At 43.0% G+C, this 19,100-nt stretch overlaps 1 protein-coding gene across 3 annotated transcripts in view; it reads left to right on the top strand.

Moving 5' to 3' along the window:
- PLXNB1 (plexin B1) overlaps nucleotides 1-19,100 on the top strand; it is a 356,193-nt gene that overhangs the window by 314,570 nt on the left and 22,523 nt on the right. For all 3 annotated transcript variants that reach the window (XM_082265197.1, XM_082265195.1, XM_082265196.1), the window contains exons 17-24: nucleotides 454-559; nucleotides 3,381-3,517; nucleotides 5,711-5,887; nucleotides 8,122-8,293; nucleotides 10,110-10,352; nucleotides 14,352-14,528; nucleotides 17,229-17,377; nucleotides 17,706-17,806. In XM_082265197.1, the coding sequence (XP_082121323.1) occupies nucleotides 454-559; nucleotides 3,381-3,517; nucleotides 5,711-5,887; nucleotides 8,122-8,293; nucleotides 10,110-10,352; nucleotides 14,352-14,528; nucleotides 17,229-17,377; nucleotides 17,706-17,806 (1,262 nt within the window). The remainder of the gene's footprint in view (nucleotides 1-453; nucleotides 560-3,380; nucleotides 3,518-5,710; nucleotides 5,888-8,121; nucleotides 8,294-10,109; nucleotides 10,353-14,351; nucleotides 14,529-17,228; nucleotides 17,378-17,705; nucleotides 17,807-19,100) is intronic.

The following is a 19,100-nucleotide window of genomic DNA, read 5'->3' as shown; positions in this document are numbered from 1 at the left end:
CATACAAATGTTTGTTCAAAAATCTACTAGTGTACGGCAAACTAGCCCTGCAGCCACCATGTCACTGTGCTGTAAAAGCATTGTAAAATTGTCAGCTCCATCTAGAGGCCAAAATGAAGTATATTTTCTCATTGAGATATTTCAGAAAAATAATATCGCATTTTGGGCACTAGGTGGTGCTGACGATCATAGGTATTAATCAGAACATAAATTGCCGCTAAAATTTGCGCAGCAGCTTACTGTATATGAATGGGTGTGACAGTGGCCAAATAAAAAGTTTTATAAATAAACTCTTCAAGTCCCTTGTCAATGGACCTAGGCTGTGACAGTGACATCTGCTGGTTGAAATAAAGTACTGCATTCAGCTAAAAAATTAGAGCAATATTATATATTTTATTGTATAATAACTTCCCCCACAAGTCTTCTCATCAAGTTGCATATTCTCCTCTGCAGTATAGTGTGTATATCCGGTAAAAGCTGGACAGAGAGACCGGGACATGTTCTTGTGGAGGTTCCCGGAGGATTGCATGGCATTTCAAGTCAAGTGTTTACTTATCAGGTAATATTCCCTATTGGTCATGTGATGACTACCAACAGAGTTATCAATATTTAAAATGAAGACTATGACATGTGAGTCCCCTGCTTTGGCCGAGCGGCATACTAACGTAGGGCTACGTCAGTAAACTTTGCGGTAGTGTACCGGGATGATGCCTCTAGCTAGAGGCATCATCCCGGTACCGTGGTTTGAAGCCGACGGTCGGCTTTCCGTCGGTACCGACCGATGCGGCTCGGGAGCCGCATCGGTCGGTACCCGGGGGGCCGCCTTCCGTGGCTTTGCTCGGGGCTCCCGTCCCACCGGGAGCCCCGAGCACCCAGCCGCCACGTCCGCCGGCTGGATGGAGTCCCGATGAATGCCGGAAACGGCTTCGATCGGGTCTCCGATGACGTAACCCGGAGGCGGCGTCCATGACGTCACGTCCGGGTTACTGTGCTGCAAAAGGCGGCAGATTTGAAAATCGGCTGTATGCAAAAATGCCGTTTTCGGCGTTTTGCATACAGGGAAGTGTAGTGGAGGGGGTCTAGGGTCTTTTAGACCCTCGATCCCTCCATAAAGTGTACCTGTCACTGCATATTGGTGGCACAAGGGATGTTTACATTGCTTGTGACAGCAATAAAAGTGATCAGATTTATTTTTTTTTTTAAAACTTTAATAAAGTTAAAAAATAAATAAAATAAATGGGAAAAAAAAAAATTTAGCCACCCCCGTCACCGTTAGCTCACGCACAAAAAAAAATGTATACGGAAGTCGAGCCGCAAATGAAATCGCTGTTCAAACCACACATGTGAGGTATCGCCGCGATCGCTAGAGCGTGAGCAATAATTAAAAAAAAAACTCTAACTCTAAACTGGTAACCGTTAAATAAATTTAAAGCGTCGCAGATTGAGATCTCTATTGACCGTAGTTTGTCGCGATCCCACGGGGGGGGGGCGCAATTTTAAACCGTAACATGTTGGGTATCTATTTACTCGGCGTGACATGTTCTTTCACAATATACAAAAAAATGGGCTAACTTTACTGTTTAGTATTTTTTAAAATTAGTGAAATGTGATTTTTCAAAATTTTTCCAAAAAAATGGCGCTTTAAAGACCGCTGCGCAAATACCGCGTGATAAAAAATATTGCAATGACCGACATTTTATTCTCCAGAGTCTTTGCTAAAAAAATATATATAATGTTTGGGGGTTCTAAGTAGTTTTCTAGGAAAAAATACTGGTTTTAACGCGTGAACAAAAAGTGTCCGAAATAGGGCTGGGGCTTAAGTGGTTAAGTATCAAGACATGCTTTCCCCTTCTAAATGCAGATTGGTTAGAATTAACGACAGTATACATTCTGGCAGGATTCTGCCATCTATGGGCTCAATTCTATAAGGCAGTCTTTCTAAACCTTTTTCGAGACCACTGGCCGGTAAATTCTTTCAAAACCTCCTGTGCCCCAACAGTAAAAAATAAAGTTTATACTCACACAATAAAAGAAGGGCAATGCAAAATAGTGCAACTGAAATGTTGGAGGGCTCTGGATGGGGCTGGGTGTTACTGTGGAGGGCAAAATGAGGGCTGTGGAGGTGGTTAGGGGACTTAGTGTCCCTCTAGGGCAGTGATGACGAACCTTGGCACCCCAGATGTTTTGGAACTACATTTCCCACGATGCCCAACTATACTGCAGAGTGCATGAGCATCATGGGAAATGTAGTTCCAAAATATCTGGGGTGCCAAGGTTCGTCATCCCTGCTCTAGGGGGTGGGGTTTCTGGAGTATGGGGAGGAGTATGTGCTGGAGGCTCTGCAGCAAGTTGGCGGAGCACTGTGGGAGAAGTTGAGGAGGCACTATAGAAGCTGGTAGGCACTATGGGAGTTTGGGGGACACTGTAGAGGCTGTGGGCTCTGTGGCCTGCTGTAAGAGGTTGAGGAGGCACTATAGAAGCTGGTAGACTCTGTAGGAGTTTGGGGGGCACTGTAAAGGTTATGGACTCTGTGGCCTGCTGTGAGAGGTTGAGGAGGTACTTTAGAAGCTGGTAGGCATTGTGAGAGGTTGGGGGGCACTGTGAAGTCTGTGAGCTCTGTGGCCTGCTGTGAGAGGTTGGGGCACACTGTGGAGGCTGTGGGCACTGTGGCCTGCAGTGAGAGGTGGGGAGGCACTATAGAAGCTGGTAGGCACTGTGGGAGGTTGGGGAACACTGTGGAGGCTGTGGGCACTGTGGCCTGCAGTGAGAGGTTGGGGAGGCACTATAGAAGCTGGTAGGCACTGTGGAAGGTTGAGGAACACTGTGGAGGCTGTAGGCACTGTGGCCTGCTATGGGAGGTTGGAGGGCACTGTGGAAGCTCAGAGGCACAGTAAGGGGTTAAGGCCTGGAAGAAGGGAGATAATAGCCCAGCAGTGGGCCACAGCCTGGTGGTTGCCTGGTTGAGAACCTCTGCGCTAAGGTATAATAATCATTGTTTGTCACTGTTACTTTCAGCAGAGCCAATGAGAGCTGAAAATAAAACAATGGCTAAAAAATAACAGTCATTATGGGAAAAAATGCATGTGAATTGAGCCTTATAACTCTACTAAAGCCATAAAAAATTGTGTGCAGGTATACCCTCTAGGCCGGCTGTACTCTGCTGCCACCCTGTGCCTAAAAGGAGAGCTGCAAGCACATTGAGAAATAAAGTGCATAGATATTTTTGAGAAATTGTATTTTCTAATAAAATGAAATAGTAATTTCTAGATACCTGTCTATTAAGTACAAATGCTATATAGATATGTTACATTTAAAAAAAATTGTTGTGTGTGTTTTGTTGTGTTTATTGTGACTTACCAGATTTGTATGTTATTTTTCAGAATCCAGTGCTTGCATCATTTTTTCCATCCCGCGGGCCAAAATCTGGAGGAACCAGACTAACCATTACCGGATCTAAACTTCTGACTGGAAGGGCCAGTGATATTCAAATTTTGATTGGTGACATCAACTGTGACATGTAGGATTTTTGGATTTTGCTAAATGTTTCGAATACACTACATTACATTATGGGGTTTTAAAGTTGTCACTCAAACAACAATTATATATAAAATGTTTTGAAAAGTATTAATTACAGCCATAGTTTTGAGATTGACACGAATATTATTTTTTACAAAGTCTGCTGCTTCAGTGTTTTTAGATATTTTTGTCAGACTATGGTATACTGAAGTAGAATTCTTACATTTCAGAGGCTTTTATTGACAATTGCATTAGTTTTATGCAAAAAAAAAATCTATATTTTCAGTGTTGACCCGTCTTTTTAGATACCCCTGTATATCGCCCTGGCATGCTGTCAATCAATTTCTGGGCCACATCTTGACTGATGGCAGCCCGTTCTTGCATAATCAATGCTTGGAGTTTGTCAGAATTTGTGGGGGGTTTTTTCGCTCTTGATTGACCACAAGTTCTCAATGGGATTAAGGTCTTGGGAGTTTCCTGGCCATGGACCCAAAATTCTAATGTTTTGTTCCCCAAGCCACTTAATTATGACTTTTGCCCTATGGCAAGGTGCCCCATTATGCTGCAAAAGCCGTTGTTCCTCACCAAACTGTTCTTGGATGGTGCTTAGTTGGCATTAAATGTCCACAGTCATAAAACGGAATTATGAACTATTTCAGCTCATGAGCCACATTCAAACGATACACAAAGCAAAAAGGTGTAAAATGATAAAAAAAAATTTTAAGAATAGGCACAAATGTTTAGTTTATAAGTATAATATTTGATGTAGAACTGTAGGGCCAAAAATGTTTATATATATATATATATATATATATATATATATATATATATATATACTCTCTCTCTCTCTCACACATTTTATTTTTTTAATTTGATGTATATATATTTCTCAATAGCCACAAAGGATATAAATCCAATTTGTCAAAAAGTCTTTGCAAAAACCTAGATATTACCAGGGCTTTTTTTCTCAGAAAAAAGGTGCAGGAACTCAACCATGACCCCCCCCCCCAAACCCCCTCCTCAAACTGGTCAAAATTTCACTTACAGTGAGAGGGTCTTAAAGGGGCATCAAATATCAGGAGTGCATTATGTACAGAGTGAAGGGTTTGGTGGGGTTACGCACAGAGTGCAGAGTTCAGGGGTATGCTACGTATACAGTGCAGAGTTCAGAGGCGCACTACACACAGAGTGCAGAGTTCAGAGGTGCGCTACACACAGAGTGCAGAGTTCAGTGGTGCGCTACACACAGAGTGCAGGGTTCAGTGGTGTGCTACACACAGAGTGCAGAGTTCAGTGGTGTGCTACACACAGACTGCAGAGTTCAGTGGTGTGCTACACACAGAGTGCAGAGTTCAGTGGTGTGCTACACACAGACTGCAGAGTTCAGTGGTGTGCTACAGAGTGCAGAGTTCAGTGGTGTGCTACACACAGAGTGCAGAGTTCAGTGGTGTGCTACACACAGAGTGCAGAGTTCAGTGGTGTGCTACACACAGAGTGCAGAGTTCAGTGGTGTGCTACACACAGAGTGCAGAGTTCAGTGGTGTGCTACACACAGACTGCAGAGTTCAGTGGTGAGCTACACACAGAGTGCAGAGTTCAGTGGTGCGCTACACACAGAGTGCAGAGTTCAGTGGTGTGCTACACACAGAGTGCAGGGTTCAGTGGTGCGCTACACACAGAGTGCAGAGTTCAGTGGTGTGTTACACACAGAGTGCAGAGTTCAGGGGTGTGCTACACACAGAGTGCAGAGTTCAGCCTTCTTCCACAGCTGCTTAGCTCGGCATCCTCCATCCACATCTCACTTTTACCCCTCTTCTTCTCTAGTACCTCCCCTCACACTGTAGATGGCTTTGCCTCTCTCACTTGCAGAGATATCATCCAGTGGGGGTGTCAGCATTCACACTGCACCCCAGGCACCGGCATCATCTTTGTCCCCATACTGCACTTGGAAAACACAGGAAGCCAGACCTCTGTGTTTACAAGTGATAGTGATGAGCGGGGAGCAGAGGGCCTGAGCCAAAGGTGGTGAAACTGAATTCCACCAAGTTCCAGCTGAAAAGAAGCCCTGGATATTACATTGTAAATGTAACAGTGACATCACTGTGCTGTACATAGCTTTCACAATCTTCACTGAGAGTATGATATAGAGGGATTTTGTGGGAAACTTATATTTGTCTTTTTTTTTTTTTTGTAGTTTCTCAGAGATTCAGGAAAACCAGCTAGAGTGTTTGACTAGTCCCAGTAACACCACAGCAGATCATAAAGTGACTGTTTGGTATGGAGAACAAATATTTAGCTTCTCAGATCCATTGTTTATGTACACTCCGGACCCCAACATCACCTCTGCCAGCCCTTCGAAGAGCTTCTACAGGTATGGGGTATCACACAATGTATAGTTATTATTTCTGATGCAAGGGACTTCTTTCTAGTGGTAGATGTACTTGTTATCATATTATTATATCACAAAATTGTTTTATTTTTATTTGAAACTAATTAAGTATGCTGTGCTATAAGTTTTCACCATTCCCTCCATTCACAAATGGACAACATCATATAGTAATTTAATAAAAAGTTTAAATTTTTAAAGTATTCTTTTAGTTGCAAGAGTAGGGGCCTAAACCCTGAAAGTGATTGTAAAGGCAGAAGGTTTTTTTTTATCTTAATGCATTCAATGCATTAGGATAAAAAGCCTTCTGTGTGCAGCAGCCCCCCCCCCCCCCCTAATACTTACCTGAGCCCCCTCTCGATCTAGCATTGTTGCACGAGAGATTCGGCTGCCCGGTCTCTCCCTCCTGATTGGCTGAGACAGCAGCGAAGCACCATTGGCTCCCGCTGCTGTCTAAGTCAGTGAGCCAATAAGAAGAGAAAGAGGCAGAGGCGAGCCGCAGCTCCTTGTCTGCATAGACACAGGGAGCTGCGGTTTGGTGCGGGTGCCCCATAGCCAGCTGCTTGTATTGGGGGCACTCAACAGAAGGGAGGGGCCAGGAGCTGCGAAGAGGAACCCGAGAAGAGGAGGATCTGGGCTGCTCTGTGTAAAACCGACTGCACAGAGCGGGTAAAAATAACATTTTTGTTATTTTTAACAATAAAAAAAAACTGAGATTTTACTATCACTTGAAGCTTGTGTATATATATATATATATAATATATATATATATATATATATATATACTGTATTTACCTGTACTCGTTAAACACCTGTTGTATAACCATTGCCTTTCGCAGAAAGTGTTAACACACCTGTGGCTTTTTTGCGACAATTTTCTCCACTCCCAAGAGATTGTAATTAAAATATGAATATCAGAATATAGTTTGAAAAACAGTTCCTTGGTGCTATAGCAAGACTCTAAGGGGTACATGTATAAAATGTTTGCCATGCAGATGTCTTAAGGATTCACACAGGCAAAACAAAGGATACTGTAGTGTTTTGGAATATAATTATATTCTATGATCATCAGCTCCATCTACTGGTCAGAATGCAGCATTTTTCTGAAATATCTAAATATTAAAAATGTTCTTGTTAAATCTATCCTCCGCCACCTTCTGGATGCTGCCAAAGCTTGCATTCCACTTCACTGGAGGGACTCCAACCCTTCAACTATTGCCTTGTGGATGAGGAAAGTGGAGGAAATAAACAAATTTGAAGATCAAATCTGGTCAGCTAGAGACAAACACGACTGATACTCAAAGACCTGGGCATTATGAAATCAGTTTATCTTTTCTGATGAAGGGAAGGCACTTTTCACTGGTGACTAGTGGCCTCTGCTACTCTTTCCCCAACCTTGAATTTATTATTGCAGCACTACCCTTGATCCATAATGCGAACATCCACCGATCCCCCTCCCCCATCCCTCTACCTTATACCCCCCCCCCTTATTTTTTTCCTCTTTCTCTCCCCCCCCCCCCTCCTTCTTCCTTCCTCCATTCGTCCCCTCCTCTACTTCTTTCACTAAGTACACTTCTTGCCTTCTTCCCTTATTACTATTTCTGTTTTTCTCGATCAATCTCGTAAAACTGAAAATGCATTGGAAAAGTTCTCTATAGTGGACATACCTGTTTCAATTCGAGGTTTGATTTCCTCTCATGTTTATGGGTTTGAATGCTTTCTCACTACGGTTTTATCTGTTCACCCTTGTGGATCTTATGCCAATACTTGTACACCTTTTGTTTGAGTTCTGTGACAATTGCTCTGGAATGTTTCCTTTGCTATTTTCTACTGCGGTAGGGTAAAAAGAACCTTCTGCTTTTACAACCACTTAAAAAAGGTAGCCAGCTAATTTTAAACAGTATTTTTCTTCTTATTGTGCTATGTTAATGGGAATATATATGTAATTTAAAGTAGGTGTTATGCCAATTTGGCTGCAAAAGTGGAAATACACTGTGTATCCAGATGTTTTCACACATCTAGTATAGTTTGTATACTATACAAAGTATAGTTTGCATCATAATTACTTGCTGGAAGATTTGTATAATCAATCACACTTGCATTTGAACAAATGTCTCCATTCTAAAATTCAGCACAATGAGAATGAACACACTTTGCTAGCAATGTTTTATCTTTGTTGTTTTTTTTTTTTTCCTAAATCTGCTGCTTATTGACTCAAGTGGGGGACGTGTGATCATGGTGTATGGACAGAACTTGGATGTGGTACAAGCCCCAAAGATCCGGGTGACTGTGTCCCCAATGGAGAGGCGAAAGAGGCGCAGTCCAGGCAGGAAACGGCGTATTGTTCCAGATACGGAATGTCTGGAGGGGTCTCTCTGCACTGTGCAGAAGGTAAAGATACCTTTATATTATTTTATACTCTTTAGGCAAGCCATAGATGATGTGATTTTCTTTCGTTGCAGGAAAGTAAATTGCTTGATTCCCCCATCAACACAGCTAGTGTTGGTGGGGGAATCCGTCCCGCTTGAGCTATTGTGTTCTCCTCTCCCAGTGGGGGGGGGGGTTGCCATCCCGGCTGGGAGAGCACAGTGATTATTGCTAGCGGCTATAGCCACTGGCAATAATCATATCTAAAAACCTGACATGCTGGTTGTACTCAAGTACAATCAGCCTACCCATATATGTTTTTAATCTCAGCCAGTCCCTGCTGAACCTGTCTAGATTCTAAGTGTCTATGACCGGCTTAAGGAAAACTGCTTACATTTTCACAAATGTAAGCTTAGGACCATCATGCTTGCCCATGTGTCACTGCCAAGAGAGTCACCATTTCTAACTTCATTGGCTGCACACCTGTGATGAGTCAGTTGTTCACTAGGTAGTGGCGTAAGGATGACAGTGACAGCACCAGAGCTTGCAGAAATGGGAGGTTCCATATTTCTGCCCTGGCAGTCAACTGCTAAAATATATATAGAAATCACAAGCTAATGCAAGCTCTGGATTCATTAATATGTCATTAGATGTATTTATTTAAATACAGTCATTGCAAGTACCTAGATTTGAGTTGGTATCAGCCTCTTGGAGTCCCTGTATAGCGAAGCTCAGAGAAGGGGAGAATCAGCACAAACAGCCAAACTGTTGTGCCAGGGGGAGAGAGAAGAGTGACACAAAGATGAGCTAATCAGTGTGCTGCTTCTCCTTTTACTGAATGGGGAGGGGACTTGTAAGTGAAAGTGAAACTGCAGCAGAGAAATATCAGGTCCCCTCCCCTGCTGTGTACATCTAAGGACTGGATGGAAATATAAATTCCGTATCGGGTAAAAAAAACCCTATATATCAGTGTAGTACAGGAGTAAGTAATCTGGCCATCTGAGGGCCCCTTCTTGGATTGCAGGAGAGGAGTTCTCAAACACACCCACTACAGGTTCCTTGCTCTTGGGTGTACAGAAAGGCCATTGTATCAAAGTTTCAGTACTTAAGCAGAGTTCCACTCAAAAGTGAAAGCTCCGTTTACCTGCTTCCCCCCTCTTGTGCTATGTTTAGCACCTTTCGGGGGAGAGGGGGGTACACGTACCTGTTTTTGACAGGTACCTGTCCCCGTTTCCAGGAGACCTGGCTGCAGCGAGATGCGGCAAGATCCCCCGGAATTTCAGCCCCCTTCCTCTTTCTACCACTGTCAGGCCATTTAAAAAGTGCAGCGCCCTTGCGCAGTAGGGAACCAGTTGTGAAGCCGCAAGGCTGTACTGCCAGTTTCCCTTACAGGCAATGGCGGCGGCAGCACCCGAGAGCCAATGAAAACATTGGCTGAGGTCCTGACATCGCTGGACAGGTAAGTGTCCTAATATTAAAAGTCAGTAGTGACATTATTTGTAGCTGCTGACTTTAATTTTTTTTTCGTGGGGGGGGGCTGGACCTTCTCCTCATGACAAACATTCTAACAGCCCCCAATCATGTTCAAGCCTGATTTGGAAGTTTGAATCTGATTGGTTCAGCTATTAGAGAGAGCTGGTTACACCGCATTGCCTTCAAGAAGGAGAGGATCTCCTTAAGATCTGTCTGCAGTCAATTCCCTATGACTTAGATTAGGGTAAACTGTTCTGTTTTGTTTTTTCAGTTGCAGTGTTTGTTGGATAAAAATCAGTCGATCGTTGATTGCTTTCCCCTGTTACCCGTACCTGTTCTTTTAGTAGTTCTCCTTTTCCCTCTGCAGTTTGAAGAGCTGTGTATGATCAATTCCTCCTTCCTGCTGCTGTGCAAGACTCCGGCCATTCCCCCTCTGCACTGGAACGCTCGGGTGGATGTAGAGTTCATCCTGGATAATCTTGTGTTCAACTTCACTGTCATCAACTCAACTCCGTTCACCTATGTACAAGATCCGGTGCTCAGACAGCTGAATGCAGAGGACCCGGCCAAGCCGTACCGGCACAAGCCCGGCAGTGTTATCTCTGTGGAGGTAATATTAGTAATATTAGCATCAAAAATAGAGGGCAAAAGTCATTTCAATATCAAAAAACGAAGAAAAAGTCATACGACTTCGGCACCCATTGTCATTGGTTATTATTCACATTTTTTAAATATTTTTTAGAATTTAAGATGTGTATAAGCTGGGCTTTTTTTCTCAGAGAAAAGGTGCAGGAATTTCCCTTTTCTGAGTTACCCTTTGTCTTTGCCCCCTACCTACATCCGAGCATCCTCCTGGGTTCCAACCCCTACCCACCTGCCAGTACTGCCTCCCAATACAGAACCAAGTAACATTTGTGTTACTAATACTGGCCATACACTATACGAAAAGTCGTTCAAACTCATTTTCAAAAAACGAACACTCGGCTGTGAGATCAGACGATCGTGCCACCATGTAATGACCGATAAATCATTCAATGCATTGGCAGCTGGTCCTCAGTAATTTGGAGGGCGGCAAACCAATGCGCAAATCTTACCCCCCCCTGTCTCAGTCGGTCCCTCAGTCAGTCAGTCTCAGTTAGTCTCAGTCAGTCAGTTGGCAGGCGACACGTCCCAACCAACGGTCTGCCTTCTTACTTCCTCCTTTCTGAGCTGGGAAGTGCTGGATGGCTGAGCCGCTGTCATCCTCCTCCAGTCGTGTCTCTTCTGCCTCTTCCTGGCCACTGGCCAGTAAGATCGCTTCTCCTTTTGGCCAATCAGGAAAGGGGTCTCACAACCCTCTTCCTGATTGGCTGGGAGGAGAGTCAGTGTGACAATAGCGAATATTCATTCGCTATTGTCATACAACTGGGTGGGCTCGGGGTTCAGTGCTCTGCACCCCGAGCCCACCCTTTTTTGAAGCCTATTAGAGCCTCTAGCTCTAATCACGTGCTTCAAAAAAAAAAAAAAAATCCCCTATTGGAATCCATGCGTCCAGTGCCCTGCATGTAGGTTAGGGGGCCGGATGCATGGATAGGGGGGGGTGGCACCCCTGCGCCCCCAATGGACATAAATGAATCAGTTTTTTGTTCCTTTTTCGCATATATCTAGTGCAAACAGTTTGGATGAGAAACACATTAACCTTTCAATTTATCGTTCGTTCAGCAGAAAATTTCCAGACTTGTCCTTCATTATTTCGGCTCAAAAATGTCACAACCAATTACCAATTCATGACCATTAACTGGCTGAAAAACAAACGGACTGTCCAAATGACCGAATTTCGACAGATTTATCGTATAGTGTATGGCCAGCATAAGTAATTTGTATGGAATTTGTTAAAGTGGTTATAAACTCAGAATCCATAGTTATTTTCAATGTATACAGTGGGTAGCAACTAACTTTCCTGTGTCCTTTATATCATCAGCACTTCTACCTGTCAAAAGATGTAGCCCATTTTCATCTTTAGTGATGTCACCAGTGCATGTGCAATTCTTCCTACATTCTCGGCATGATCAGTGTGCCGTTAATTAGGACGGCCTCCTGCCATCCTTTTGCCATTTGCACTTGCAGCAGAGTTCAGATGTTTGGCCATCCTCTGAGCTGGGACTGGTTATACAGGGCTATGTTCCTATAGCAATTGAGGATGAAAATGAGGCTTGGCTAGATCTTACTGCACATGCACGAGATTACGGGCCAGTGGCATAGAAAGAGGGCGGAAGCGATACTAAGCTGGATTCGGTAGACAGGAGCTAATATGGCGCTGGCTTCTGCAGGCATCCGAACAAAAAAAAACTTAAGCAAAAAGTACAACACCTCTGACAACACCTGGTAAAGACAGGAGTGGCGATGGCACCCATATGCTTCAATGGCCGAATTGTTGTCTGTGATCCCTTCTCTCCCCTGCAGCAGCACTGGCTCATGTGACCAGAGCGGCCTCATAATAGGTACATGCAATAGGAATAATTTACTAAATGCAAATAGACTGTGCATTCCACAAGAGCAGTTGCTCCAGAGCTTAGTAAATGAGTAGAAGATTTGCTGACTTCCATCATCCAATCATGTGCAAGCAAAAATGCATTTTTTTAAATTTTCCTTGCATATGATTGGGTATTCTTTGCAAAGTGAAGCTTTACCTAATTTACTAAGCTCTGGAGCAACTGCACTTTGCAAAGTGCACAGTCTATTTGCCCTTAGTAAATCAACTCCATAGCTTCACTTTGCAAAGAATAAACAATCACATGCATGGAAAATTAAAAAAAAACAGCATTTTTGCTTGCACATGATTGGATGATGGAAGCCAGCAGAGCTTCTGTTCACTTACAAAGCTCAGTCTGGAGCAACTGCTCTTTCGGAGTGCAAAAATCCCAAAAAGCAAATATTGATTGGTTTATGCAAAAGTTATAGCGTCTACAAACTATGGAATATATTTATTGAATATTTATTTATTTATTATTTTAACCACTTAAGCCCCGGAGGATTTGGCTGCTAAAGGACCAGGGGTTTTTTTGCGATTTTTTACTGCGTGACTTTAACGGACAATTGCGCGGTCGTGCGACGCTGTACCTAAACGAATTTGATGTCCTTTTTTTCCCACAAACAGAGCTTTCTTTTGGTGGTATTTGATCACCTGTGCGATTTTTTGATCACGCGCTATAAACAAAAAAAGAGCGTAAATTTTGCAAAAATAACAATATTTTTCACATTTTTTTATATGAAATTCCCCAAAAAAAAAAGTAAAAATCAAAATTTTTTAACATTTTTCGGCCAATTTGTTTTATGCTACCTATGTTTGGTAAAAAAAATCGCAAAAAGCGTATTTTGATTGGTTTGCGCAAAAGTTATCGCGTTTACTAACAAAGAGAAAGATTTTTGTCATTTTTGGTGTTTTTTTTTTTAACGCGTAATGGCGGCGATCTGCGATTTTTTTTTCGGTACTGCGACATTGCGGCGGACAGATCGGACCCTTGACTGACATTTTTGACACTTTTGGGGTTACCAGTGACATTACTGCAGTAATCAGTGCTATACATATGCACTGTTACTGCAAAAATGACACTGGCAGGGAAGGGGTTAACTTTATTGGACAGGGAGGGGTTAAGTGTGTCCTAGGGGCGTGCTTTCTACTGTGTAGGGACATTCCTATTGGTGTAAAAGCAAAGATCAACCGTTCTACATAGTAGAACGGTCAGATCTTTACTTTTACACAGGGAGAACTGACAGGCAGCTTGTTTACACAAGCTGCTCTGTCTTTCTCCCTTCACAGGAGCGATCGCAGTGTGACTGGCGGACATCGAGTCCGCCGGTCACACGCACTGACTTGCCTGTGAACGAGCCGCGGCGGGCGCGATAGGCTCGCAAGTCAGTGACAGGCGAGTGACGTACCGATACGTCACTCTGCCTGGCCGGGGCTGACCGCCGCAGTATATAGTCGTGCGGCGGTCGGCAACCGGTTAACTAGTAATGGTGGCGATCAGCGATTTTTTTTGTGGGACTGCGATATTGCGGCAGACAAATCTGACACTAAGTGACACTTTTTGGGGACCAGTGACACTAATACAGTGATCAGTACTAAAATAAATGCACTGTCAAGGTACTAATGACGCTGGCAGGGAAGGGGTTAACATCAAGGGCAATCAAATGATGAATGTGCTCCTAGGGAATGCTTTCTAACTGTGTGGGGGGATGCTTTGACTGGGGGAAGACAGAGATCCGTGTTCCTTCTTACCAGGAACACAAGATCTCTATCTTCCCCTCTCACAGAACAGCCGTCTGCCTTGTTTATATAGGCAGACTGCCGTTCTGCTTTTCCTGAGAACGATCGGCGTGTCCTGGCAGACATCGCATCCGCCGGACTCGCTGATTGGCTCCCACTGTGTCCAATCACAGCAGGAGCGGGTCGCCGGCGGTGTGTGTGCGCGCCCCAGACCCAGTGCACGCAATCACATACAGGTACGTGATTTCTCGCAGGAGAGCCACCCTGCCGCAGTATATCTGCGTGGGGCGATCCATAACTGGTTAAGGTAGCACCTGAAAGTGAATCTTTTTACCATCTGACACTATCTTTTATTTCCAGGGTGAGGATCTAGATCTGGCTATCACCAAAGAAGAGATGATTGCGATGATCGGGGATGGGCTGTGTATGGTAAAGACTCTGACAAGTAACCATCTGTATTGTGAACCACCAGAGAAACAGCCGTCCCCCCGTTATCCATCCAAGAGGGAAGGAGTGGATTCTCTACCCGAGTTTACAGTAAGATCACTTATGTAGCCCAGCTGAAGCGTTACTTGATGTGCGATTTGCTGTCCTATTCTGTCCTGTGTTCTCAGGAACATGAATGCATTGTGAAATTTACTTTTTGTAATGCTGCCCACACCAAAATTTAACCAGTCTGTTTCAACAATGATGGTAAATACTTCAGGGTTGACCTATCTGGGAAGGATCGGCCCAAAAGCTTTTCTACAATCTGTGCTGATAGCAGTAGCAGTATTTAGGCCTCATGCACGCTGGTTTCTAGTAAATGCTTTTTCTCCTGACAGAAGAAAATCTCAGCCTTAAAAACTCACCTAAGATACATTTTTTTAATCCACTTTAGGCAAATTTAGCAGAGTTTAGCAACATTTGGGGTTTGACCGTTTATTTATTTCATTGGTCAGAATTTTAATTTATTCTGGCCATTGAAATGAATAAACACTGAAGTGCTAAACGCGCCTAGTGCCTAGGTTCGTTTAGTCGCGTTTGGCGCTTTTATGCCCTAAAGCACCTCTCTTGAACACGATTCTACTGAGTTCAGGAAAAGGGCCTTTGACTGCCTCTATAGTCTTCTGCTCCTAACCTCCTCTAAAAATCTATGTGTGCATGGACCCACAGGCTTTTATTGAGGTGCGGTCAGGGGCTTAGTTAAAAAATGCCAAATGTCTTAGACTGCTGCCTCTGTTCACAAGCCCTGCCTAAGGGTAGACATACCATTTGTATAGACTATGAAGATAATCAAGAGCCCTGTGGGATTTAGGTGGTTCTTTACATGAGATGTAGGTTGGTTTTGGAATATCCTTCCTACATTATGCTATCTTAGACACCAGGCACTTCCAGGGCAGGTGAGAAGTGGAAGATATTCTACATCATGCCATGAGGTCATGAACAACCATGTTCCTGGTTTGTATTGTCCAAGTGGTGTTGGGCAGCAAACACCTACTTTGTTCCCTGCCTGACTGGGGCTGAGACAAGCAAAGTGCTCCTCTCATTTCTTCCTGACACTATTTGAACTGGAAGGAATAAAGGGGGTGTCTAACCCAAGTTGTATACTATGGACTATGAGAGTTCGGGGCACCACAAATGCTCCTCTGCACATCTATCTATCTATCTATCTATCTATCTATCTATCTATCTATCTATCTATCTATCTATCTATCTATCTATCTATCTATCTATCTATCTATCTATCTATCTATCTATCTATCTATCTATCTATCTATCTATCTACACTATATTACCAAAAGTATTGGTACATCTGCCTTTACGCGTGAACATTAATGGCACCCCAGTCTTAGTCGGTAGAGTTCAATATTGAGTTGGCCCACCCTTTGCAGTTGTAACAACTTCAACTCTTCCACGTCAGTGCCTCACCTCACAAATGCGCTCCTGGAGCAATGGTCAAACATTCCCATAGGCACACTCCTAAACCTTATGGACAGCCTTCCCAGAAGAGTTGAAGCTGTTATAGCTGCAAAGGGTGGGCCAACTAATTATTGAACCCTACAGACTAAGACTGGGTTGCCATTGAAGCTATGTGCATGTAAAGGCAGGTGTCCCAATACTTTTGGTAATATAGTGTATCTATCTATCTATCTATCTATCTATCTATCTATCTATCTATCTATCTATCTATCTATCTATCTATCTATCTATCTATCTATCTGTCTGTCTGTCTGTCTGTCTGTCTGTCTGTCTGTCTGTCTATCTATCTATCTACCCAACTATTTATCCACAGCTTTTATCGTTGAGTAGTAGCTAAATAGGTGGGTCCAAAAATTTTCCTCATAGATGGTTCCTTTGCTAACTATGTCCATCACTGGCTCTCCTTCAAATTAAACTTCAGTTCAATAATAAGTCCACTCTTTGCTTTTTATTGCTAATATAGACATTAAGGGAGCCTTTCTCAGCCTTTTCATCACAGAAGAACCCTTGAAATAACTTTCCGGTCTGCTAAAAATAACTATATGTACAACTCATGATACATTAGTGTGGTGGTCAGTGGAAAGAATGCTCCTTACGTTTGTGTTTATTGGGAAGAATTACCACTTTTACAGATAGCTAAAAAGGTCAGTGGTGTCAGTGGGAACCTTTTCTCAAAGGCATAACTCAAGGAACCCCTAGCAACCTCTGCAGAAACCCTAGTTGAGAAACCCTGCACTACGGTAATAGAATGGGGTTAACACTATGTCCCTCTGCTCTTTCACTTGTGTCCACGCTAGGATGAAGTAGCTAGAAGGCTAATAACAAAATGAGAACCTTTTTTATGTTGTCCTTGGTGGGCTCTCAAAACACATTAGGGCAGTGAAATATTTGTTATTAGGGTGTGAAGACCAGCTATTCACTACAACTTGGGTGTAGCTTCCAAGATGAGAGGATACGGTATATTTAGGTAGATTAAAAACTTGACACCAATGCCTGAAAGGTCGCAACTGGAGTGCTCACATAGAGGGAGAGCCCCGGTACAGATGAAGAACACAGTAGAGATGTTTTGTGTCCTCTTTGACCTTGGAATCCCCGGGAATACATTGGGCACATGGCCAGTTGAGAGAAAATGTGGTCTGGCCCTTTGGTCCCCCTACAGCTACAACCCCTATGAGTATATGCCAGCTGAAAGATGACACTGATGATTTTGTATCAAGCTTTGATCTTGATTATACATAGTAATCCCTCTAACCATATTTACTATGTCTTTTCTAGGTACAAATTGGAGGGATAAACTTAGTCCTGGGTAAAGTGCAGTATGATACAGAAAGCCAACTTACATTCCCCTTGGAGGCTCAGATCAGCCTGGGAGTTGGAGCATCCTTTGTAGCTCTGATCGTACTCATCATCGTCTTAATCTACAGGTATGTAAGCCTATGGATTGGGCATGGCATTTTTTTCCTAAAGATACAGAATCTGCTGCTACAAAACCATTTTAACAATACACCTCAAGCTCAACATTAAAATTGTACACATGTAATGGAGTTTTGTGCCTTACTTTGTTCTGTACATTGTCACCCAACTCTTCCTTGACAAGAGGTATCACCAACAGTAAATTGGAAACTCTTCCTGTATTCTAAATTGCAGGAAAAGGATCAACTATATCCAGTTAGCCAACATAATGTCTTGCCCGTATTTTTTTACTTTCCTCTGACTATCTATGGCTAACAATTTACAACGTTTTGCTTTTAGGAGGAAGAGCAAGCAAGCATTGAGGGATTATAAGAAAGTTCAGATTCAGCTTGAAAACCTGGAAACAAGTGTGAGAGATCGATGCAAGAAAGAATTCACAGGTAAATGCATGGGGCTACAGTCCCAGAGCGCTGTTGTAAAGGGGTACACGCACATTTCCATTCCTGATTTTAAAGGGTCTTCTACCCATCTCCAGCAGATGAGTGCTCTGTAATGATGGGTGGGGGTGGTACAGCTTGGCAGTCGGTAGTTCTGAGTCATTGACCTTGAATAAGTAAGCAGTATCACCATCTCAAAGACAATTCCTATAGCGATAAAGAATTCTATTTAATTGTATAGCAGTTGTAAACAATGTAAGTAGGGAAAGAAACCCTACGAAGAAAACTGGAAGATGGCTCCAGGTGTCAGAGCCAAAGAACCAGAAAGAGAAAAGAACGGAAAAGGAAAGGGAGAGAAAGAACAAGGAAAGTATGGAGAAGGGGGAGAGGAAAGTAAGAAAAATAAAAAAGAAAAAACGAAAGAAAAAAGGAAACAAGAGGGAAAAAAGGGGAAGGAAAAAGAAAAAAGGGAAAAGAAAGGGAAAAAGGATCAGAAATCAAGAAATAGAGAGAAAAGAGAAACAGACAAGACAATGGACAAAGAAAAGGGGAGCCAGACAAGGAGCAATGGAGGGCTGGTGGGATTTTAAAGGTACCGTAAATCATAAAGTAGCAACAATATATAAAATATAAATATTTATTTATACACGTTAAAAACAAGTATTGAGAAGACACATAAATTAATGAAACAAACAGTGATACAATGCAAAGGTGCAAAAAATGGCAATGTAAAATATACAAATCATCCAATGTAGGATTTCATCGGAGATTAACCTGACATGTTTCGCGGACTCTGAAAAGCCGCTTCTTCAGGGGTCTATGTCATGGTATGCAATTTAAGCCTTTATTGACCTAGGCAAATACTATTCATCAAGTGTGATGTAGTAAAAACAGCAGGGGGGTTGGCCCTGTTAGGGGACTACCAAGGATGGAACGAGGAGTTCCTCATATGATGGGAAATGGACAATCCTGAGAGGCCAGTTGTTAAAGCATTTTCAGCTATACAAATTGTCACCGGGTTGGCCAGCAGCAAGCCAATCCCCGGATAAGCCCGTAAGGGGTAAGCGCAGTATCCAAAAGGAAATGCAGTGGTGAAAGTGCATCAAAAGGTATCCATAGTAAGGGTAAAGGCCATCTCTCCTAGATGGGATGTTGGTACCTTGTTAATTTTTCTTAGATCAAACACTACTCGTTTCATTTGTATAGCAGTTGTATAGAAGCTTTATATTTATTAGATGTATCTAAAAGGTTTTTGGCAAATGCTGTTGCTACCTCCAACTATGCAGCCAAACAGCAC

This window comes from Pelophylax lessonae (assembly GCF_965119305.1).
Source record: "Pelophylax lessonae genome assembly, chromosome: 8".
Taxonomy (NCBI): Eukaryota; Metazoa; Chordata; class Amphibia; order Anura; family Ranidae; genus Pelophylax; species Pelophylax lessonae.
This window is presented reverse-complemented; position numbering and strand designations above follow the sequence as displayed.